Genomic DNA, 24,792 nt, shown 5'->3' on the forward strand with positions numbered 1-24,792 from the left:
TCTGGGATGCTGGGAGAGAGGAGGCGAGAACCGGGCCCAGAGGGGGGGAGCATCTGCCCGCCGCCACCATTCAGGGGGATGTGCCAGGACCACCCCTCTCTCGGCTCCAGCTCCCCTTGGCCGCTCTCACCGGCAGGCAGAGGCCAGTGGCCGCGCCCGCATGGTCACCGCTCTGGGACCGCCCCCGTGGACACGCCCCCCCCGCAGCCCGGCTCCCGGCTCCGGCTCCCGCTGCTCACCCACGATGGTGGAGAAGCGGCGGGTGGGCTCCTTGCCCGTCACCAGCTTGTACAGCTCCGGGTAGTAGAACTCCAGGCTCTCCAGGAAGACCACGTAGCCCCGCTGGCCCTTGGTGTGCAGGATGTCCAGCAGCCGGCCTGGGGCCCGGCCACGGGCGGCGTGAGGCACGGCGGCCGGACCCGGGTCCCCGCGTCTCCCCTCCCCCGGACTCCCTCCCTCCGTGAACCCGGAGAAGACAGCGGCCTCCCGGGCCCGGGGCTGGGCCACACGCCAGACCCTCAGCCGGAGGCGCTGGCCCGCGGCTCCTTCCTCAGGGACCCTGGGGACCCGGGGGGACCACGGCCCCAGGAAGCCCACGGCGTCACAGAGCTCCCGGGTGACCGGCTCCGATGAGCCACACTGGCTCCTGATCGGAGGAGGTGGCAGTGCCATGGCCGCTAAGTGTCTGTGCGGGAGCTGGTGTCCGGGAGCAGGCCGCGCTCCCTGGGGTGGCCACGGCGCTGGAAGCATCTCCAGCCCACGTGGGCCGGGTTTCTGCCCACGGGTTCCCCTTCGTGTTTACATGCCCGCCTGAACTGTGTGATGGGATGTCCGTCAGGAGAGCGTGCCACGACGGGGATGAGTGTCGTGTGCACCAAGGACAGTCACCGCACACAAGCCACTCACCAGCCGTCACCCCGTGGGAATGGGGCTTCCACACCTTTAACGTGGGAGCGAGCCACAGAGAGACATGCATCCTGGGACCCCGTGTGCCCGCACAGACAGATAACGTGTGTACACACACAGGCACATATGTGGAACCAAAACTAGTTTCACCAACCGTACGTCCCACCTTGCATGAAGGTGATAAAGTGCCGGGCACCCTGAGGCAGTCCGACAGACCCTTCTCAGAAGAACCTGGGGTCTACGGCCATACCACCCCGAACACGCCCGATCTGTCTGATCTCGGAAGCTAAGCAGGGTGGGGCCTGGTTAGTACTTGGAAGGGAGAACTTGGGGCGTCCCCCAAAACGTGCGCACACCCTTTGAGCAATGACATCGGCAGTGTTTATCGAAGTGCACTTCCTGTTAAAAACAGCTGTCGGCTGTGACAGCGTGCACACCGTTTTGGGGCCACCCTGTATTTTTAAACAGATAAAATGTACTGGGTTCCAGCTGAAACTGGTTTGGCTCAGTGGATAGAACATCAACCTGCAGACTGAAAGGTCCCGGTCAAGGGCATTTACCTTGGTTGCGGGCACATCCCCAGTAGAGGGTATGCAGGAGGCAGCTGATGGATGTTTCTCTGTCATTGATGTTTCTAATTCTCTCTCTTCCTCTCTTTAAAAAAAAAAAAAAATATATATATATATATATATATATATATATATATATACACATAAATAAATGTACTGGGTTCCAAAGTGTTTCAGTTATAAAGGGACACAGTCCTTCAACAGTCAGTTATGAGTCAGTAAGGAATGTGCTTCTCCCCGCGTGAAATCACACAGCCTCTCGGCAGACCTAGCAGCCTCTCGGATCTCGAGGGGGCGGTGAGTGTGAACAGTGTGTGGTGAGACCTGTGACCGCGGCAATGCGGTTCGGAGACGTCGGTGATGGTGAGGTGCCCCGTCACAGGGTGGCTAATCACTCGATGTGTCGCCTGCCTGTTTCTGCCATCGGAGGGGCGCTCCCCTCAGGCCGGGGTAGGAAAATAACACCATTTCCTGCTCTCTGAGCCCGGGACCCTCGCGGTTCTACCGCTTCGGGGGAGGAGGGGCCTGGCTGGGCAGAGGGCCGCGGGCCCAGCTGGATAATGCCGGGCCCGGAGAAGCTCCGGCTGGCACACTCACTGGAGGGGTTTCCCGCCCGCCCGCCCGCCCGCCCGGCGTCCGGCGCGGCGCTCACCGGCGCGGTTGATCTTGGAGGGCAGCATGGGCGCGTTGAGCACCTCGTCCTCGTCCTGCTCGTCGATGACCTTGCACTGGCGCAGGTAGGGCGTGAGCTTGGCCGGGTTGATGTAGCGGCTCAGCATGTGCCGGTTGCACTCCACGTTCTCCCACAGCGCGTCCTCCTCGTCCTTCAGCGTCTCCATGTAGTCGTCCATGTCGGCGCCGGCCCCTGCGCACAGGCGGCGGTCACCCGGGGGCTCGGACCGCGGCCAGGCCTCCGGGCGACCTCCGCATGGTGCTGGGCCAATAAAGGTCATGCAGGGCCGGGTGGGCGTCACCCGGCACCGAAGGGTTGCTGGTTCGATTCCCGGTCCGGGCACTGGCCTGGTTTCGGGCTCCGTCACCAGGGGGGCGTGTGGGAGGCAGCCGATGGATGTTACACTCTCATGTTGATGTTTCTCTCCTTTCCCTTCCTCTCGCTCTCAAATCAGTAGGTGATATTTTAAAACAAACGAATGAATGAATGGATGAAAAAGACAGAGAAAGCATATTTTTAAAAGAGGGAGAAGATGCCAAAACCGGTGTGGCTCAGTGGATAGAGAGTCGGGCTGTGGACTGAAAGGTCCCGGGTTTGATTCCGGTCAAGGGCATGTACCTTGGTTGCGGGCACATCCCCAGTAAAGAGGCAGCTGATCGATGATTCTCTCTCATTGATGTTTCTAACTATCCCTCTCTCTTCCTCTCTCTAGAAAATCAATAAAATATATTAAAAAAAAAAAAAAAAAAAAAAGAGGGAGAAGAGTCCTCCACGGAGAATGGCTTAATCAGCCAAGCCCGTGGAATGACACCCCCAAAACCCCTCCACACTGGGGCTCCCAGAGCTTCCCATTTGTGCCCATGTGCCCAGGCTGGGAGGGGCACCTCAGCTCCCGGGCCCTGGGCCTGGGCATCTGAAGGGGGGCAGGTGGTGGAGATGAATGGGAAGCCGAGTCTAGGGCGGTGGGCACCCCGATACCCAGTGCTGCCGCCTCCTCACACCCTCTCAGCGGCCACCACCCTGCGGTCTCGTCTGTGTCAAATGGACCCCCGGCCCAGGCCCCAGCCGGCAGGGCTGTCCGCGGAGGACCCACCCACGCGCCGGCTGCACCTCCACCTGGGCTTCCGCGCGGGGAGCGGGCGGGGCTGAGCCGGAGGCCGGCCCCTGGACGCCGGGGCGGTCAGAGCTGGGCCGCCCCAGCGGGCGGAGCGGGGAGGGGCCGGGAGGCGACACGGTGACGCCGCATGGCCGCCCGAGTGTCCGTGAGACGCGGTGGGGCCGTCTCTGTGTCTCTGATCCAGCGCCCGGCCCGGAGCCCGGCCACGCGTGGCTCTGCTCCCCCCACGCGGTGTCCGGTCCCTGCTGTCGACGCCCGTGACCTCCCGTTAACGGAGCTGTGGGCCTGGCCTTGGCTGTTGGCTGTTCTGAGCAGCGGCAGACAGACAGACAGAGCGATTAAAGTGAAGAGTCTGCCCGTTAGGAACGGCCCGCAGGGTCTTCACCAGCCGCCCTGCGTCCCGCCCGGGCCCCGGGGCTGCTGGGGGGGGGGGGTGGTGGCTCCTGCCGCATAAACGTGCCGCCTCCACGTGCCGCCCCCACTGGGGATGGAGCCGGCAACCCGGGCCTGTGTCCCGACCGGGAATGGAACCCTGACCTCCTGGTTCGCAGGTCGACGCTCAGCCACGGAGCCACGCTGGCAGGGCCTCCCCTGACTCTTAACCAGGGCTGGTGGCAACTCCAACCCGACGCCGGCCGGTCTGACCGGGGCCTGGCGTGGTCTTGGGTCCGACCCTGGCCACGCTGGTCTTGGTGTCGACAGCGGGAAGAGAAGTTCCAGGCTCCCGGGCAGGCCCCTGGGGAGGGCCCCGTGCTCACCTCTTCCCAGTCCCACCTCCGCCCTCACTTCCTGACACCGGCCACAGGGCTCCCTGCTGCTGTCTCTGTGAAGGTCAAGTCTCCTCCTTGACCCCGAGGCCCCGTGTGGCCCGCCCGCCCGTCCCCCGGCCTCCGCCTGGCTGTGTCCCTGCCCGCCTCTCCGAGCGTCCGGGGAGCTGCTGGCTTCAGAGCCGCCCCCCCCTCTGCGGGCCCGCCCCCCGCCCTCACTCCCAGCCGCCTCCATGTCCGCTGTCCGTGCTCAGTGAGGAGAGGCGGGGTCGTACCTGGCATGTGGCAGGTGCTGGGACGGCCGCTCCCTCCCGGGACGAGGCCTGAGCGTCACTCCGCGCGGCCCCGGCTGGTCCCTGCCCGAGCCGGGCTCCTCCGGGACGGGGGGCGGCGGCCGGGCCCTGGAAGGGAGAAGCGGGCTGGGCGGGCTGGAGGCAGAGCCGGGGCCATTCGGGGCCACAGCGGCACCCACCGAGCAGCGCGTCTCTCCCGGGCCGGCCGCGGGGAGACCTCGGGCCACGGGCAGCCCAGGGCCGCCCTCCTCTGAGCTGGGCCTGCAGCTGTGGCGCCGCGGCCGGCGGACAGGCACCTCCCGGACAGGCTGCTGACGGGAGGGACCAGTCTCCTCGGGAAGGGAACGGAGCGCCCTGGGCGGTGCTCGCTGGGAGGGATGGTCTGGGGCACCCGTCTCGTCAGGAACCGCGGACTTGGGCGGAAGGACTAAGTGAGGCGACGCCAGCCCTCCGGGAGCTGACAGCTGGCTCGCGGGGGGGCAGCCCGATCGCAGGAGCCCTCACTGGCCGCGCCCCCGCCCTGTCACGGGGACACGCTTCTCGGGAGGGCGCGTCTCCTTGGCATCCCCGAGGCCTCCCTGTTCGGCGGCCGGGACAGGAGCGGCCGGGACAGGAGCGGCCGGGACAGGAGCGGCCGGGACAGGAGCGGCCGCCCGCCCGCTGCGGCACCACAGGGAGGGCCGGGGGTGCCGCGGGGAGGGCTGGGGGCGCAGGGGGGAGGGCCGGGGGCGCGGGGGGAGGGCCGGGGGCGCGGGGGGAGGGCCGGGGGCGCAGGGGGGAGGGCCGGGGGCACCACGGGGAGGGGGGGGGCGCCGCGGGGAGGGCGGGGGGCGCTGTGGGCTCCGGGCCGAGTGCCCCGCCAAGGGGAGAGGCCGCCCGCAGGCAAAGGGAAGCAGGAGGGATGTGGGATGGAGCGCAGGGCGGCTGAGCTGGTGCCACCCCGGGCCTGTCAGCACAGGCTGGGAAACCAAGGCACTGGGCAGCAGGAGCGAGGCTGCCCCCGCCCTCTGCCCTCAGAGCTGGCCCACCCCAGGAACCCGAGGTCGGGAGACGGACAGGCTGCGCCTCCCGAGAGCCGGACCCGCAGTGTTTAACCGTCGCAGCTGACACGTCACCCGACGCTGACGGGCACGGGCCGCGCTCCAGGCCCTCGGCTGAGCGAGCGGGTCAGCGCACGGCTCCGAGGGGGGCGCCCTGGGGACAGCGAGGGCCCCCCGCGAGGGAGGCCGGTGGGGAGGAGCCCAGGCTCTGGCCACGCTCCTGCCTCCTCGTCACCGCTCCCGGGGCCCGGACTGCCTTTCTTTAAAGCCGCCTTTTACACGTCTCTAACCGTGTCCGTCCCGCAGCGCCCTGAGCTGTGGCTCCAGCACACGGGCCTGAAGCAGAAGTAAAGCCACGTTCGGAGACGGCAGATGCTGGCCGGGGTGAGAGAGAGCTACTGCCTCTCGGAGAGGAATGGATGGCGCGGGAGTTACTGGCGTGGGAGTCGGCCGCTGTGGGGCTCATCCATCCCCACGGCTCCCGCTAGCCGACAAGCAGGCCGTCCACAGGCCTGGCCGCCCCTGGAGGACCACCCCCCCCCCCCCCCCCCGCCCGGAGGGCGAGGCTCCAGGAGGAGGGAGCGGGGAGCAGAGAGCGCGGAACAAGGCGACGCTTCAGAAAACTGGACCCGACCGGGAGAATCCGAGAGAGACGAGAGGGGACACCGCGGCCATAAAACAACGCCACGAACAGGAACAAAGAGCGGGTTCTCGACAATTCAAACCAGGTGGCGCACGGTTGTAATTAACAGGAGATTTGGAAGATAAAGTTGAAGCAATCTCCCTAAAAAGTCAGTAAAAAATTAAGAGAAGGAAGAGGAGAAGGAGGGCGGAGGCCCACTTAGCAGAAATCCGAGGAAGAGACGACAGAGGTTGTATTTCCTTCCTGTGCGTCTTTTGTGGAGGAAATCCTATAAACGAAGGGATGGAATGATCGAAGAAAGAATATCCCAGGACCCTCCACATGCCAGACTCCGAGTCTTCCGAAGGGAGGAGACGGAGCACCAGCCAGGAGGAGGAGCCTCGCGGACCCTCGCTGAGCGGGCAGGCCCAGCGAGCAGCGGCCGCGAACGGTCCGAGGACAAGCGGGCACCCGGAGGGCCGGGAGTGTGGGAGGCCTCCGGCCAGAATAGCGGCTCGGGAAGGAAGCTGGGCGACAGCAAGGCAGCGCCTTCGCGTTCCCGATGGAAAACACCGTCACGTCTGGGCTTGTAAACCCGCCCGCACACCGATGGGTGGAAACTTCGGAAAGGCAGCGACTGGACATTTATTTCCCGTCCCCTGTCCCGGGAAGCTGCTTGAGGACTTGCTCCAGCAGCACGAGGGGTCGAACAAACAGGAAGGCACGGAGCCCAGGAAACAGAGTGTGACGGGCTGAAGCGTGGAGGAAGGTTCTGGGAGGAGAGGGATGCCATAAAAAGGAGCGGCCAGGATTGCGGCTGGGCCATTGAGGGCCGATGAGAACGCACTGAATGGTCATCTCATAGCCTGCATAATAAAAGGCTAATATGCAAATCGACCTAAGGTGGACCGACCAGCTGCTATGACGTGCACTGTCCATCAGAGGGCAGACGCTGGAAGCCGGGCTCACAGCTAGTGAGTGCAGTGGCCGTGGTGGGAGCTTCTCCCTCCTCCGTGGAGCACTAAGGATGTCCGACTGCCGGCTTGGGCCCGGTCCCATGGGGAGTGGGCCTAGGTCATCAGTCGGACCTCCCCTGAGGGCTCCCGGACTGCAAGAGGGCGCAGGCTGGGCCGAGGGACCTCCCCCCACCCCCCGCCCCCAGTGCACGAAATTCGTGCACCGGGCCTCTAGTATTTGATAATGTAGGACTGGTCTGACAGTCAGATGGAAAAAATTAAGGACAGGTACATTAAAACCCCAAACCTCAGCAACTAAAGAGAAAAAGAGAGGCAATAGAACTCCAGGAGAAAATAGCCGAAGCCGGTTTGGCTCAGTGATAGAGCGTCGGTCTGCAGACTGAAAAGTCCCGGGTTCGATTCCGGTCAAAGGCATGTACCTTGGTTGTGGGCACATTCCAGGTGGGGGGTATGCAAGAGGCAGCTGGTCGATGTTTCTCTCTCATCAACGTTTCTAGCTATCTCTCTTCCTCTCTGTAAAAACTCAATAAAATATATTAAAAAAAAAGAAAAAAAAGAAGAAGAACTCCAGGAGAAAATAAGGCAAGAAAGGAAACACAATTACAGGCCTCAATGTGAACAGTGTTTACCTCGTCACCAAATGTGGCACACAGCACCGTGACCACATGCTCGGGGAGGGGGCGGAGGGGGACACACAGCGGGTTCCCGAGGAGAGCGGAGTCCGCACCCACCGCGCGCACCCAACAGGAATGACAGAGCAGACCCGGCGACACGTGGAAGGCACACCTGCTGCCCAGAAACATGGAGGTGGGTGCGGAGGAAGCGATGATGGAGGAGAGTCAGACTTGGTGCCTTTGGGGGCCGGGACTGGGGCTGCTGCTGGCCAGGCTGCGAAATGATGGTTTACAGGACAAGCTACTTAACCTTTTACCCCTTTCCCCCCACATGCACATTGATCTTTGGAGAGAGTGGAAGGGAGGGAGAGAGAGAGAAACATTGGTGTGAGAGAGACACAGCGATTGGTCGCCTCCCACACCCACCGGGACCAGGGCTGGGGATGGCACCTACAACCCAAGTACATGCCTCTGACCGGGAGTCAAACCGGCGACCCTTCAGTGTGCAGGCCGGCGCCCTAACCATCGAGCAGCCGGAGCAAGCCTGCTTGGCCTGCATGACCTTGGCAAAAATATCAATAAAACACGACATACACATCACTCTGGAAAATTAAAAAAAACCCACAAAAAACAAACAAACAAAAAAAAAACACGACATACAGCAACGGTTGGCAATACGGACCCTGCATGACAGGCTGGCGGGCCACACAGCCCCCTCCCTTCCCTGCACACTCCCCACGCCCGCCCTGTGCAATGCCTGTCGCACAGTCGCCCCTCAGGATGCAGGAGTGTGTGCAGGGCACTTCACCGACGCCCCTCACCCCTTCGCAGGAGTGTGGCGGGGTGGGGTTCAGGCGCCCACGTCACGAGGAGGGAGGGTCGGAGTGAGCCCTGGGTGAGGCCCCGCAGCCCCGCCCTCCCGACTCCCGGTCTCGGGGCCTGAGGGAGCAGCGCCGTCACAGGCAGCGTGCAGGAGGCGGGCAGCTCAGGCCCCGCCCCTCACCCCGCCAGAGCCCTCGCTTCCTGGGCTCCGTGGCCGCTTCCTTCCTGTCCTCTCCCCGCTCTGCGGGAGCACATCCTCCAGCAGCTGCCAGGACGCGGTGCCGGTGGCTGTAGGCAGACACCCTGAGGGTCATCTCCGTTGACACAACCGCCCTTCGAGGTGCTTCCCCCTTAGAGGGGAGACGGGCTCAGAGGGCTCGGCCACCCGCCCACGTTCGTCCTGGGCGCCCCCCGCCAGGGGCCTGGGTCGCAGCAGGCACCCCACATCTGTCTGTCGGGCGGGTAAATAGATGTCAAACCCGGGTGCAATGAGGCTGCTCTGACTTGGCGCCTGCCGAGAGCCAGGCCCCGGGAGGGAGCCGCCCGCGGGACCCGCCTCTGCTCTCCGCACTTGTCCTTGGACGCCCGCGGGGCCAGACGCCCGGCGGGCAGGGAGACACACGGTCTCTGGCTAATTGATTCGCCTGGGCAACTGGAGTGGGCGGCTGGAGATGGAGGGTTTAATTATCCCAACGCAGCCTCCGCTTAACTGAAAGGAGTTCTGGCAAAAAAAAAAAAAAGAAAAAGAAAAAGAAAAGGTAGGGAGGGGTGGGTATTATTTAAAAGAACCATCTAGCACGTGTGAGGACCGCGGACACGGGACACAGCAGCCCTCCGGCCGGTCCTGGCCGGCCGCGGTCACAGCCCCGGGAGGAAGCTCTGGGAAAAGACCCCGAGTCCCGCCTTCCTCGTGTCCCCGCCCCTCGTGGCGACAAAAGGGACACTCAGAGCAGCAGCTCAAAGGCGCCCCCCCCCCCCCCCCCAGGCTTCCTCCCGGCATCCCCAAGAATGCCCTCACCTCTGTCTGTCTCGGCTCATTCAACTGAAACATTAAGATGATACCATTTCCCACAATTACCCTGTGAAGCAATCAGTGGTGCTTCACCCGCACATGTTTTGAAAGCAGCAATTATCATTTTAGATTCACAGCGGGTGGCAGGCCCTCCTGCCAGCTGCCGGCCTGAACCCATGTTCTCTTACTCTGCGGAGGGGCCCAGTTTTGCGGAGTGTCTCTGGGCCCATCTGAGACATGGCGTTTCTCGCCTCCCTTGCAGCTAGGGGTGGCCGGGCGGCACAGTCCTGGCCTCTGTGAGGTGAGGGGAAGTTTCAGGTGAGTCATGGGGAGGGCGCCTTGGGCCTGTCTCCCTCCCGGGACGCGGACACAATGCCCTAACGCACAGCAGCTGCCCTGTGAGCACGGAGACAGAGGCTGCCCTCGAAGTGCGCTGCCTGGTGCTGCAGGGACGCTGGGCCCAAGATAAGCTTTGAGCCCTTGGTCCATCCTATCTAATAAAAGAGTAATATGCAAATTGACCATCACTCCAACATTCAAGATGGCTGCCCCATGTGGTCAAAGATGGCCGCCACAAGATGGCCAGCAGGGAAGTTCAGTTGGGAGGGACCAGGCCTGCAAGGAAGGGCAGTTAGGGGTGGCTAGGCTGGTAGGGGAGGGCAGTTGGGTGAAAACAGGCTGGCAGGGGAACAGTTAGGCATCAATCAGGCTGGTAGGGGAGTGGTTAGGGGTGGTCAGGCTGGCAGGCAGAAGCGGTTAGGGGCACTCAGGAAGGCAGGCAGGTGAGCAGTTGGGAGCCAGCAGTCCTGGATTGTGAGAGGGATGTCCAACTGCCCGTCAGACATTCCTCGAGGGGTCCCAGATTGGAGCGGGTGCAGACTGGGCTGAGGGACACGCCCCCCTGCACGAATTTCGTGCACTGGGCCTCTGGTAGAAGAATAAATCCCTCGTGTGCATGGAATTCTGATTTTGAGTCTATGGCTTGCGGGCAGGAAAGCGATCCTCACAGACCCCTGTGACAAGTAAGATCTACGACATCTGAGAGCCCCATCGCGGTCCCAGGTAGACGCTGAGTGCTGGCTGTGCATCGCTTGTGTTCCTCTTTCCAGATACAACACCGAGCGAGCAGGCGATCGATAAGACAAAGCACCGCCATGGATGGGCGCCACGGGCGACAGCCACGAGGGGTCGTCTCCCGGGCGGCCGTGCGCCAGGACACGGTGACGAGATGACACCACCTTTGTCTGCCCGGCCGTTGCTGCACGGCGGTGCCTGGCCGGCCATTCATCTCGCCTGCTCCCTCGGCGCGGCCTCCAGTCCGGAGCTGACCTGATTCCCAGGCCCAGCCTCTTCTCCCTCAGCCCTCGGTCTTCCCGACGCTCCCAGACACCCGGTTACCGCCATGCTTCGCACCAACATCCGGGCATGCCCGCTCATCAGCCGGACACTGCCCACCCCCACCCTCCCCCCAGGCACCAGGTGAGCTCCTGACGTGCTCCAGCCACTGCTCTCCGTGCCCTGCCAGGGCCACAGTCGCTGTGGAATGCGGGTGCCAGGGGAGAGGAGGCCCAGGAGGAGCCGGGTCTCAGGGGGGAGGGAGGAGGTCCCACTTACTGAGCAAGGGCACGGCCCCCTCCCCACTCCCCGCCCCGGGCCCTGCGCCCTCGCTCCTCAGTGGCCTCGCCCTGCGCCAAGGCTGAGCCCTTCTGAGGGATGCCCTCCCGCTCCCCGCGGCTCTCACTTCCTGCCACAGGGAAGCTTCTGAGGAGCACATTCGCAGAGCCAGGCTCCCACGGCCCGGAAGGAGCATCCCTCCATCACAGTGGCTCCGAGCGTCGCTGCGTTTCTATTCCGGAGCCGCGCACACAGGATGGACAGGACAGCCCCCAAGGTCTCCGGGGCATGGCTGCACACTCGGCCACTCCCCCCTCCCACCCAGCGTGGGCAGCACCCGCCGCGGCGGCTGCGCGAAGCCCTCTGGCCTCCGCCACCAGGAACAGCGTCCTCTCCTGCGGGCGCCTCGGCAGCCTGGCCCACAAATGCCCGTTCGCCACGGGAACCGTGAAGTCACCGAGAGCACCAGGTTCCTCCAATTCAGGACTCTCTGTGCTTTCAAAGACAACCCTGCTCCATCCATGCCCCTGGAGCACCGCTCATCAGCACCTCTTCCTCCTCCTGCCGCGGGTCGGGTCGGTTCGCCGTTTGGGCTGGAGAAACTCCGAGAGCCCACGGTCCCCTGTGCCTTCATCACGCCAGTCTCCAAACGGGGTGCAGCCACGCTACTCAGCTCGTGGGGGGATTCAGTAAAAATGTTTGCTGAACGGGATACTCTGAGGACCACCGGTTTCATAATAAAAGCATCCCACGCCCGCCTCACTGTCCTCGGTCATCAGGAAATACGCCGGCGCCTGCTGGCGCTCTGCGGACCTCGTCCCGCCTCCATCCGTGGCCGTTCCGTGTCTCCACGCCGCTGTGGTTCCCTCCCTCGCATTTCTCAGAAAAGGTCACCGGCGTCCTCAAAGTAGAGCCTCCCCAGAGAGCAGCCAAGGACGAGAACTGGAAGGTTCTGTGGAAACGCACTCCCACTAAACCTTCCCTCGATCTTCTCACTGGGCTGGCACTGGTCCCACGGGACAGACCACGTCAAGTGGCAGACAAGACAGGCCCAAGGCCTCTGGACGTTTGGCGGGGCAACATTTGAAAGTCTGGTGGTAAGGATACATCACGGCAGACGTAAAGCAGGAGACTGGGAACTCTACTCATCCATCCATCCATCCATCCACCCATCTATCCATCATCAATCCATCCATCCATCATCCATCATCTATTCTATTTAACCATCCATCCATCCATTATCCATCCATCATCCATCCATCCATCACCCATCATCCATTTTTCATTTAAACACTCATCCATCCATCCATCTAGCCAGCCAGCATCCATTCCATTTAACCATCCATCCATCATCCATCATCCATCCCATTTAACAATTCATCCATCTATCTATTCATCATCTGTCCCATTTACCCATTTACCCATTCATCCATCATTTATCCCATTTAACCATCCATCCATCCATTATCCATCTATCCATCATTCATCCATCCATCCATCCATCCATCCATCATTCATCATTCATCATCCATCATCCATCCCACTTAATAATTCATCCATCCATCCATCGATTCATCATCAATCACATTTAACCATTCATTCATCCATCCATCCATCCATCCAGCCAGCCATCATCCATTCCCTTTAACCATCCATCATCCATCCACCCATCATCTGTCCATCCATCCATCATTCATTATCCATCCTTCCTTCCATCCATCCATCCATTCATCCATCATCATCCATTATTTATCCATCATCCATTATCTATCCATCCATCTATCCATCCATCTATCATCCATTATCTATCCATCCATCATCCATCCATCATCCATCCATGTGTCTGCAGACAGCTCTGCTGATGATTTCAATCAACCCGCAGGGTAACAGGTGATGGTCCACGGTGACAGGTGCCGCGGGAGGCAGTGGAGCAGCAGCAGGAGCCGAGGAGGCAGCAGGCTCGGGGGTCCACCCGCACGGGCTGCTCAGGTCAGCGAAGCGCCGGGGCCGGAAGCGTGGCCGGGTTTACAGGTCCCGGGCTCCTCCTCTTCCTCCGAGGACTCAGGTGAGAGCTGGACTCTCGGGCCTCGGTCCCTGGGCAGGTCTCCAGGCAGCAGAGGGCGGAGGAGGTGCTCTGAGGGCCGGTGACCGCTGCCTCGTTAAGATGGGCCGTCTCTGAAGAGCCCTCCGCTGTCCGTGTGGAGAGTTGGGGGGCTGGGGTCCCGTGTGCAGGGCACCCCCACACAAGGAACATGGAGCGCCTGCCCTCAAGGGGTTAAATGTGCTATGCTTGTTGGCGTGAAGTGCCATCGTCCCCCTGAAAGAGGGGCTGTAGCAGAAGCGTCCCAGGAGCTGCACTCAAATCAGAGTGAACCCCCAAAACCTTGGCATGAAGGCACCAAGGCGAGGCTCCTCTCCGGGAAGAACGTGCCTGGCTCCACTCTGCTGCTGTGGCCTCGGCTGCCATGCCCCCCGAGCCCCCTGCTGTCTGTGCACCGGACGGGCAGACCTACATCCTGGGCTGTGGCCGCGCCCACGGCTGGCACCAGTCACTGTCACCCGGTCCCGCCCGGCCACAGCCAACGGCAAACTCCATGGAGGCCTCTGCCCGGGCGTCCCGGTAATTGCCTCCACCAAACGCGTTTACAGGAGACCCTCCACCAAACGCATTACAGGAGAGAGAGACCCTCCACCAAACGCGTTTACAGGAGAGAGAGACCCTCCACCAAACGCGTTTACAGGAGAGAGAGACCCTCCACCAAACGCGTTTACAGGAGACCCTCCACCAAACGCGTTTACAGGAGACCCTCCACCAAACGCATTACAGGAGACCCTCCACCAAACGCATTACAGGAGACCCTCCACCAAACGCATTACAGGAGAGAGAGACCCTCCACCAAACGCGTTACAGGAGACCCTCCACCAAACGCATTACAGGAGACCCTCCACCAAACGCATTACAGGAGAGAGAGACCCTCCACCAAACGCGTTACAAGAGACCCTCCACCAAACGCATTACAGGAGAGAGAGACCCTCCACCAAACGCATTACAGGAGACCCTCCACCAAACGCATTACAGGAGACCCTCCACCAAACGCATTACAGGAGAGAGAGACCCTCCACCAAACGCGTTACAGGAGACCCTCCACCAAACGCATTACAGGAGAGAGAGACCCTCCACCAAACGCGTTTACAGGAGACCCTCCACCAAACGCATTACAGGAGACTGTCACGATGGCCGCCCTGCGGTCAGAAACTCCCCACCTGGGGGCATCTCTGTCCGTCTGTCTGTCCTGTCATTTAGGTCCTGGAGGCAGGGAGCCCTGTGGCCGGAAGACTCCTGGACAGACAGGCTGCGTGTGTGTAAGGGATGGCGTTCCGATGGCTGTGCTGGCTCCCTCCTCCCAGCACTGCCTCCTGTGCGCACCTTCCTTCCCTCGGAGGTGAGCCCTGTTGTCCCGTCATCTCATCTCGCTCGGTGAACGGAGAGGCTCCCACCAGCCCGTGGCCGGACCAAGTCCCGAAGGCCGGCGAGAGGAGCTGGAGTCTCCCGCTCAGACCGCCCCGCCCCCTTCCCCGGCCCGCCCCCGCCCTGGGGCATTACGGGCATCGTCTCACTGGCACCCACCGCTCCCACGGCTTCGGGCGGGAGCTGGGGTGGCCTCTGAGCCTGGAGGTGCCAGTGCCTCTCCCGCGAAGGTCGGACTCGGCGGGGTGTCGCACGGCTGTGTGGGACGCGAGGACGCAGCAGGACAGCTGGCTCCAGGCGGGCGGGTCGGGAGGAAGCGAGGAGGAGCCTCCTGCCCTCTTCGCACTGACGGCCTCGGGCGGCAGTCGGCAAACTCATCCGTCCACAGAGCCAAACACCAACAGTAAACGATGGACGTTTCTTCGGAGAGCCACATTTTTTACACTTAAACTTCTCCTAACGCCACTTCTTCTACATAGACTCCCCCAGGCTGCGGTGCTTTGTGGAAGGGCCACCCTCAGGGGCCAAAGAGCCGCGTGTGGTTCGAGAGCCAGTTTCCCTACCTCTCCCCTTGGGGAGCGGTGTGCTCTGGGGTGTCGGTGCCCCTCCCCGGGGCGTGGGAATGTGAGGCCCCGCTGTCACCCCTCGGAGCCGGCCTCCGGGGACGTGCCCGCTAGTTCCGGGCGGGGGGCGGGGGCTCGGAGTAGCCAGGAGGCAGGTGGCGGGGCTCGGAGCAGCCAGAAGGCGGGTGGTGGGGCTCAGAGCAGCCAGGAGGCTGAGCGGATGGGACAGGGATGCCCAGAGGCGCACCCCCGGCAGCCGCCCTCTCCCTCCCGCCCTCACCCCCCCCTTTGCTGTGACTCGCTTGGCTGAGCTTCCCTTTTCGGCCGTGCACCTGTGGGCGCTAAATAAAACAGAAAAGCCGTCCCTGTTCCCCCCACCACCCCATCTCTCCACCCCCCTCTGCGCCCTGCCCTGGGCAGCCGCTCTCCCCGGTCCCACGGCCCCTGGTGCCCCCGGGACAGGCGGGTGCCGGCCCGGGGCCATGGAGCTGACAGGAGGGCGCCCAGGAGCGCGGGTGCCAGGGGGCGGGTGCCAGGGGGCAGGGCCCAGGGGGCAGGGCCCAGGGTGCGGGTGCCAGGGGCAAGGCCCCGGGGGTGGGCCCAGCTTTTAGACACAGATGCTGTGCCCATGTCCCCTCTGCCCAGGGGTGCATGGGCACCCACTCCTTCCCTCAGCCTGGCACCGTCCCCATCAGAGGAAAGTCAGGAAAACCCCTGGGCTCAGTGGTGACCGTTGACCTATGAACCCGGGGTCACGCTGACTTCCCGGTCAGGACACAGGCCCGGGCTGTGGGCTCCATCCCTTGTGTGGGGCGTGTAGGAGGCAGCCGGTCCATGATCCTCTCATCATGGATGGTCTCCCGCTTCCTTCCGCTCTGAAACCGATAGACACATCCGGGAAAAGCCAGGAAGGCCCGCACGGAGCTCAGGATGGGGCTCCAGGCCCGCGCCCCGTGCGCCCGGAGCGGGTCCCTCGGCTGCGGGAGAGCGAGGCCCCGCATGGCCGGGAGGCGAAGGCGGAAGGAACACGCCCGCCATCAGCAGGCGGCGTGGGCGGCGCCAGGGAAACGGCAGAGCGGGCGCCCCCCCCCCCCCCCCCAGCCCATTCCCTCCGACCAGCCGGCTCCCTGGCCCTGGCGGGGCAGGCTGGGGTGGGGTCCGGCCGTGGGGTGTGCTCAGGGCTCACACACGTTCTGCCTCCTCGGGGTCCCCGCTCCCCGCCGTGGCCCCCGAACTGCAGCTGCAGGAGCGGCGCACGGAGCCGCCCCCACGCGGCGCCTCTATTCTCAGCTGGGCCGCGGTGGGCGGCCGCACTCCCCTTCACCTCTGCCCTCAGCAGCCGCTGGTGCCTTCCAGGAAGGGAGGCTGGGAGGGAGAAGGGACCCGGGGCGGCAGAGAACCGGTGGTCTGCCACGGGGCAGCAGGTGTGTGTGTGTGTGTGTGTGTGTGTGTGTGTGTGTGTGTGTCGGGGGTCAGGGGGCGCGGGTAGGGGGGTCTGGGCAGCAGTGGCATCACCAGGTCTGCCCGCCCGACGCTGGCCAGGGCGGCGGCCGGGCGGGAGTGGGGGACCCAGCACCCCTAAGGGACTTCCTTTTGCTGCTGTTAACCCTCCACAGAGGTGCGTCTCCATGGATTCTGTTTTTAGAGAGAGTGGGATGGATAGAGAGAAACATCCTGACCGGGGCAGGATCCGGCCTGTAGCCGAGGTCTGTGCCCTGGACCAGAGTCGAACCCGGGCCCTGCTGTTCTCAGGCCGGCGCCCTACCCACTGAGCCACACTGGCCAGGGCCCTGAAGAAACGTTTGAAAGCCTCACTCGGAGGTGCTCAGAGCCACGGGGGTTGGTGTGCGAGCCCCGAACCCCAGCCCCTCCGAGCCTGGGGAGGCAGGAGGACACCGGCTTGGGCCAGGCCCACCCAGGACTCTGGAGCTGGCCTGCTGGGGCGCTGCTTTATTTAGCTTCGCCCTGAAACCCCGTTCTGCACGGCGTGGGCCTTGCCTGCTGACTCAGCTGCTGCAGCCAGAACTCATCAAACCCCTTTTCAAATAGGTCCGGCGGTTTTATTTTCTGATCATAAATATGAGATTTAATTAGCAGCTTGCCGCTAATGAAGTTGCCATGGGCGGCGGCCTGGAGACTCGGGGCGGGCGAGGGGGCGGGGGAGGCCTGCCTGGGGACGGGGCCGCTGCCCTGCTGGCTCTCCCCGCCCTCCGCGTCCTGCACAGCCCAGCAGCGGAGGCCGCCGGCCGGGACGGACACGCAGGGCCCCGCCCTCAGGCGGAGAATCGCGGGGTGTGTGTGTGTGTGTGTGTGTGTGTGTGTGTGTCGAATGTCCGGTCCCTGGGCGGGCTGACTTCTCTTGCAGCTGCCACGCTCCACGCAGAAGGGAGAAGGGAGGGGCTGGGAGAAGCCCGAGTCTCTGCCGAGAAGGTGAAAGAAAGGCCAGGAGAAAGCCAGGAGCCAGTTACCCCGTCTGAGGTGAGCAAGGTGTCAGGAGACCCGGGGGGCACCCAGCACCCACACTGCCCTTCAACGCCCTCGGCCTCGGTTTCTCCAAGAAATAATCTCCAAACGGTCACCTGCTGATAGGATCCGCACCCAGGCAGGTGGCGTTTCCATGGTGATTAAAAGACTCTAACGCCGGCACCTGGCATACAGCAGGCGCTCAACTCGGAGCTTCATCGTCCCTGAATCGGCTCCCAGCGAGCCGGCGCCCAGGCTGGCCTCTCGGGAGGGAGGGCTCTCCGGCGTCCGCGTCCCCGAGAGGCTGAAGCCAAGCCTGACGGTCTCCTCCCCCCGGGGGCCGGCCCCTCACCGCCCAGCGCTCCGCCCCACTGAGCCCAGGTCCAGGCGTGGCCAGGGTGCGTCCCTTACACGTGCAAAGGCCACGGCTCTGCACACACCCTGCGTGTCCCCGCGTGTCCCTGCGTGAGCCGCCCCCTCTTCCCGGAGCCGCAGCTCCGAACGCGGCTCCCCTGCCGCCCAGCGCACGGGCCTGGGTCCCGGGAAGAGGCTCAGGCGAGAGGTGCAGCTGCTGAGGGTCACGCACCTCCTTGCTGTGTTTTCTTTTTTCTTAAAAATATTTTTATTGGTTTCAGAGAGCCAGGGAGAGGGAGAGAGAGAGAAACACCAAAGGCTGAGAGAAATCGTTCATCTGCTGCCTCCTGCACGCCCCACACTGGGGATGGAGCCCACAACCTGGCATGTGCCCTGACCGGGAATCAAACCGTGGCCTCCTGGGCCACAGGTCGGCACTCAGCCATGGAGCCCCTCAGCGGCCTGGAAAGCCCCCCACAGGGTAGGCGACTCTCCCTCCAGGATTAGGACCACTCCAGAGGCACCAACGACACCGAAACACAAGTGGGGAAAGAATCGAGCCTATCGACACGTAAGTGAACTGTTTGCCGGATCAAAAGTTATCCCAGCTGACGGGGAACACAATCCAGACCCTTGGCATCCATAGCAACCAGAATTCAGCAGCATCTCACTAGGTGCTTATGAACCAACACAGGTGGCTCATGACCAGGAACAAACTCAGGCCATAGAAGCAGGCCCACAAGCTACGAAAATGTTGGGATCTGCACACGAAGACTTTAAAAAACAGCCATTATAAATATGCCAATGATTTGAAGAAAACACTCACACAATAGAGAAAAAGAGAGGAAACAAGAAAGAAGCTAATGGAAACTCTAGACCCAAAAATCGGAACACATGAACTAGAAATCCAATAGATGGACTTAACCATCATTGGGGCCTTGCAGAAGGAAAGGCAGACAAGCCACAGTGTGAATTTAAAAACGGGGCAAAAGGAGCAATACCGCTGAGACAGAGGGGAACAGAGGGATGGAAAAGGACAAAACAGAGAATCACTGAACTGTGGGTAGACCTGGAGTCCCAGGAGAGGAGGAAGCAAAATTGTGGCAGAGAATGCTTTAAAAACTTTTCCAGATTTGATGAAATATATCAACCCACAGGTCCAAGAATTTCAATCGATTATAAACAAAGTAAACAAACAAATAAGCCCTCCCCCACACACACCTAAGGTATATCGTAACCAAATTGCTGAACATTACATATAAAGAGAGATCTTAAAAGTAGACAGAGGGGGGGAAAAAGACATTCAATGCAATGGATGAGTGATAAGAAACACTGCTTATTCCTCCCGAAAAGCAGTGCAAGGAAGAAGACGATGGAACTATATGTTTAAAGTGCTGGAATAAAGCATCGAACATGGAATTCTTTATCCAGAGAAATCTCTTTAAAAAATAAGGTGAAATAAAGGCTCCTTCTTGGACAAACCCAAAGCTGAAAAAAATTCACCCCCCGCAGACCTGCAGTGTGAAGAATATGAACGAATGTTCTTCAGCCTGGAGACTCAGACCTGCGTGGACTGGAGAGAGCCCAGCATGGCAGCAGCGTGAGCAGATAGAACCTGTTTCCATTCGTAGTTTCTTTCAAAGAGAACGGAGAGTGGAGGGCAGAAATAGTGCTGTCCACTGCACAGTTCGGAAAACACTCAGAAGTAAAACAGAGATCGCAGTAACCGGAGGCATGAGGGGGGCTCAGGGAGAGCACACGGCAAGTCTTTACGCAGTATGTGAAGTGACAGGTAAAAACCAGGCGGCCCTGGCCGATGTGGCTCAGCGTTGGAGTGTCGGCCTGCGGACCAAGGAGTCCCAGGTTCAATTCCGGTCAAGGGCACGTACCTCGGTTGCAGTTCCTGGCCCTGGTTGGGGGCATGCAGGAGGCAACTGATCCATGTGTCTCTCTCACATCAATACTTCTCTCTGTCTCTGTCCCTCCCTTCAGCCCTCTCTAAAAATCAATGGGAAAATTATCCTCAGGTGAGGATTAAAAAAAAAAAAAAAAGTAAAAATGAGGCGATGTGATATAATGGCAGAGTACATACAATTTATCACAAGGCAGGCTGTGATCAAGGTAGAGATGCGTTTCGGAAGCCACAGAGCAACTGCACACACGCACATGGAGGGAACAGGCAGGAGGCTGGCCGGCCAGTGGAGAGGAAGTGGGAACCCAAAGACCCTGGTCAGCCTAAGGGCAGGCGAGAAAGGGAACTGGAACAGAGAGCAGGCCCGTCAGAAAGGAAACAGAGACTGAGATGGTGCCTGCCCACGGGCTGCCCTCTGCCACGAAAAGCCAGAACTGATCAGAGGGGGCCAAAAGTGCTTATACAATATGCTGCTAATAAGAGACACTTCAGATATAAGGACAGGGACAGGGCGAAAGGAAAGGAGCCATTGACATTAGAAAAGCAGACTTGGGGAAAAGGAGAGTTGATAGAGGCCAAAAGGGACATCTATATATATAAAAGCCTAAGCAACCGAATGACCGGTTGATGGGTCGCTATGACACACACTGACCACCAGGGGACAGATGCTCAGTGCACAGGATCGAGCCCCTTCCTGTCTGGATCAGGCCAAAACTGGCTACCTGACATCCCCCAAGGGGTCCTTGTGAGAGGACACAGGCCAGGCTGAGTGAGGTGCACGGTGCACAAATCCATGCACCGGGCCTCTAGTTTTATTATAATAATAACAACATACAATCTGAATGCGTATGAATTTAATTATAGAGTAACGGCAAAAAGAAACCAAACAAGTGGATAGAACAAAGGGATTAGCCAGGCCCACAATTGTAGCTGTAGATTTCTTTTTCATTGCAATTATTTATTATTTTTTAAAAAGCATAGTTTATTGATTATGAGAAACATCATAACCTCCACCGGCTGCCTCCCGCACACCCCTCCCACCCACTGGGGATCGAGCCTGCAACCCGGAAGGGTGCCCCGACCACGGACGACACCCAACCAGCGGAACCCCGCCGGCCAGGGCTCTAGTTGTAGATTTCAACACTCCTCTCTCAGTAATTGTCGGAACAAATAAATAAAGACGAAGGAGGTGGAAGGTTTGGACAACATGATGCCCACGTCACCCGATGGGCATCTATTTACAAAACCCTGCAGCCAACACCTGCAGACGCTGCAGAATACAGAGGCATTTCGAAAGTCCGTCACACACTCACCAGCACCTTCTGCTGGGCCATAAAACAGGTCTCCACAGCTTTGTAAAGATTAAAATCATAAGAAATACGTCCTCTGACACAAGGAACTAAATGAGAGACGATAATTTAGAAGCTCCTGGAAAGCCCCCAGACCCTGGGAAGCTGAACGGCAGTCCTAAGTAACCCATCGATCACAGAAGACACAGGGAGGAAAAACTGAAAATATTCCGACTTGAATAGAAATGAAAACAAAATACCAAAATGCAGCTACGCCCGGTGCTGAGGCTGGGGAGGGCGGCCCGCGGCTGAGCTGCCCGGAGCCTCTCTCCGTGGCAGCACACATGCCCAGGCCCACGCCGAGGGCTCTCCGTGGCAGCACACACGCCCCAGCCCTGGAGCCGCTCTCCATGGCAGCACACACGCCCAGGCCCACGCCGGAGCTGCTCTCCGTGGCAGCACACACGCCCAGGCCCACGCTGGAGGGCTCTCCGTGGCAGCACACACGCCCAGGCCCACGCCGAGGGCTCTCCGTGGCAGCACACACGCCCCAGCCCTGGAGCCGCTCTCCATGGCAGCACACACGCCCAGGCCCACGCCGGAGGGCTCTCCGTGGCAGCACACACGCCCAGGCCCACGCCGGAGGGCTCTCCGTGGCAGCACACACGCCCAGGCCCACGCCGAGGGCTCTCCGTGGCAGCACACACGCCCCAGCCCTGGAGCCGCTCTCCATGGCAGCACACACGCCCAGGCCCACGCGGGAGCCACTCTCCGTGGCAGCACACACGCCCAGGCCCACGCGGGAGCCACTCTCCGTGGCAGCACACACGCCCAGGCCCACGCCGGAGGACAACTGCAGAGGGTGAGGACTCACTCCTCCTGCGCAGTGAGAGCATCACTTATTTATCCGTTTTAAACCTATTTTATTGATTTCAGGGAAGAAGAGAGAGAGAGGAAGAGGGAGAGAGAAACATCCATGATGAGAGAGAACCATGGATCGGCTGCCTCCTACACGCCCCACCCTGGGGATGGGGGCCCAATCCAGGCCAGTGCCCTGACTGGGAATCAAACCCGGGACCCTTCAGTCCACAGGCGGATGCTCTATCCACTGAGCCCCACAGCCAGGGTGTGCGGAAGGTTCACAATCAGCTGAGGGACCGCAGGAGACCGGGTGCCGAGGCCCAGGTGAGCGGGTTCTGAGCCGCGTGGCTGGGACCGGATCCGGGTCAGTTCAGCCTCCTCACCTCCCACCCCTCCCAGCACCAGGCGGGCCAGCGGGGCGGCCCGGGAGGCAGGCCCTCAGGGAGGCCCCGCGCCGGGGGCCGTGGGGAGTAACCGGGAGTGAGGGGGATAGAGGCGACCTCCCCCCCCCCCGCCCGCTGTTTCCATGCAAAGTCTCCTGCCTCCTGCGGCAATAAATAACCAATAAACAACCAATAAGTAACCAATATGTAACCCGCTCGTCACTCACCCGCCCAGGTGCCTGGCTGCTTCCTGGCCGCCTCCCGTCCCGCTGGATTCCACTAACCCTCGGAGGACCCCGGCGGGGACCCGGGGGGCGGCGACAGGCTGGCGGGGGTGAGCTCAGAGCCGCGGGACGGCAGACATTAGCGCCACGAGGAAAAGAGGGGGCGCCCGTGAAGAACCCCGCCATCTGCATGGGAGTGACAGGGAGGCCACAGACCAACACCCGAGCAGCTCCAGCACGGCCGACACCGTCCGCAAGCCGCCCCCTCCCTGCCGTCTCCTGGTCTCTCCCACTTGTCACCTCCCCGACACTGAGTGCTCCCCGACACTGAGTGCTCCCCGACACCCTGCGCCCCCGACACCCGGCGCCCCCCACACCCGGTGCCCCCGACACCCGGCGCTCCTGACACCTGGTGCCCCCGACACCCGGTGCCCCCGACACCCGGTGCCCCCGACACCCAATGCCCCCAACACCCGGTGCCCCCGACACCCAGTGCCCCCGACACCCGGCGCCCCCCACACCCGGTGCCCCCGACACCCGGCGCCCCCCACACCCAGTGCCCCCGACACCCGGTGCCCCCGACACCCAGTGCCCCCGACACCCAATGCCCCCAACACCCGGTGCCCCCGACACCCAAAGCCCCGAACACCCAGTGCCCCCGACACCCGGTGCCCCCGACACCCGGCGCCCCCCACACCCGGTGCCCCCAACACCCGGTGCCCCCGACACCCAATGCCCCCGACACCCGGCGCTCCCGACACCCACCTGGTGCCCCCGACACCCAGTGCCCCCGAACACCCGGTGCCCCCGACACCCAAAGCCCCGAACACCCAGTGCCCCCGACACCCGGTGCCCCCCACACCCGGCGCCCCCGACACCCGGCGCTCCCGACACTCTGTGCCCCCGACACCCAAAGCCCCGAACACCCAGTGCCCCCAACACCCAGTGCCCCCAACCGGACCGGGACCAACCCCGACACCTAGTGCCTCCGACACCTAGTGCCCCCGACACCCAGTGCCCCGGACGCTCAGTGCAGGTGGCTCAGTAAAACAGAGGGAAGAGCCGCTCTGCCGGAGGAAGGGTGCGTGGCTGGGACGGGCAGGGTGAGGAGGGGCTGGCATGGCCGTGCGGGGGGCAGGGGGGGAAAGAAAGAAAACACATCGTGGCTCTGAGGAAAGGAGCCGGGGCCCGAGATTTCAGTAAAACTGCTGTCAGACACAGAGAAGGACATTGTGTGTCGGTCAAAGGGTCGATCGGTGGACGGAATGGAACACTTACAGACAGCTGTGCGTGTGCCCACCCCGGCAGGTCCCTGTTGGCACTGAACCCCCGGAGCAGCGCCCCCGGACAGCGGGCGGGGGACCAGCAGGAGCAGGAGGGACGGATGACGCTGAGTGCCCACACGGGGCTGGTCCCGGAGCGGCTGCCCGCAGGCCTCGGGGTTCAGCAGGGGCAGCCGGCCCGCGGGGCGCAGGGGCCGAGCGTAGACCTGTGAGCCAGGAGGTCAGGGTTCGATTCCCGGTCAGGCACAGGCCCGGGGAGCGGGCTCCATCCCCAGCGAGGGGCGTGCAGGAGGCAGCCGATGTGTGATTCTCTCATCACTGATGTTTCTCTCTCTCCCTCTCCCTTCCTCTCTCTAAAAACCAATTAAAAATATGTTTAGAAGAACGATAATAACAGCAACGATGGGCAGAGTTTACACCAACATGGGAAGAGGCCCAAGGAAGAGCAGAAAAGCAGCTGCTGGACATACGTGTTGCATGAAGCCCCAGGAGGCCCCACACTGAAGCGTGTCTTCCTGTCGCCGCACCCGGTGTTTCTCCCCCTTCCTCTCTGAAACCAGCAAGAACGTGTGTGAGGCAGAGGCTGAGGAGTGAGGGTGGTAACGTCGGGGTCGGACAAAGGGGGGCGCACGCTCCTGGCAGGGGCTCCGGTGGGTTTAGGTTTGGAGGGACCTTCAGGCCCCCTGGTCCCCCCCCCCCCCCCACAAGCAGCCCATGCCTGGGCCACGCGTGTGCCTCTGAGCGGGTGCCCTGGCAGGTGGGGGCCGGCTCAGGCTCGGGAGGAGGGCAGTGTCCCCCCCACAGGCAGGAGGGGCAGGGCCGCTCCGGGTCCGGGTCCGGGTCCGGGTCCGGGTCCGAGGCCGGTGGGCGGCGGGCACGCTCACCTGCTGCCGTGAGTCACGGCGCCGCGAACAGGAAGCGAGGGCGTGCCGGGCTCGGGCTGACTCAGGCAGCCTTTCGGGGCC

The 24,792-nt window shown here is 62.1% G+C and overlaps 1 protein-coding gene across 3 annotated transcripts in view; it reads right to left on the reverse strand.

The window, feature by feature from the left end:
* The window catches only part of CARD11 (caspase recruitment domain family member 11), a 56,126-nt gene that overhangs the window by 25,623 nt on the left and 5,711 nt on the right, over positions 1-24,792 (reverse strand). For 2 of the 3 annotated variants that reach the window (XM_084886135.1, XM_084886134.1), the window contains exons 2-3: positions 2,128-2,340; positions 240-377 (exon numbers count right to left, since the gene is read on the reverse strand). In XM_084886135.1, the coding sequence (XP_084742261.1) occupies positions 240-377; positions 2,128-2,340 (351 nt within the window). Of the gene's footprint in view, positions 1-239; positions 378-2,127; positions 2,341-4,307; positions 4,434-24,792 lie in introns of all 3 variants that reach the window. The other variant, XM_084886136.1, reaches the window with a different exon arrangement.

The sequence above is a fragment of the Pipistrellus hanaki genome (assembly GCF_964339955.1).
Source record: "Pipistrellus hanaki genome assembly, chromosome: 5".
In the NCBI taxonomy this organism is placed as follows: Eukaryota; Metazoa; Chordata; class Mammalia; order Chiroptera; family Vespertilionidae; genus Pipistrellus; species Pipistrellus hanaki.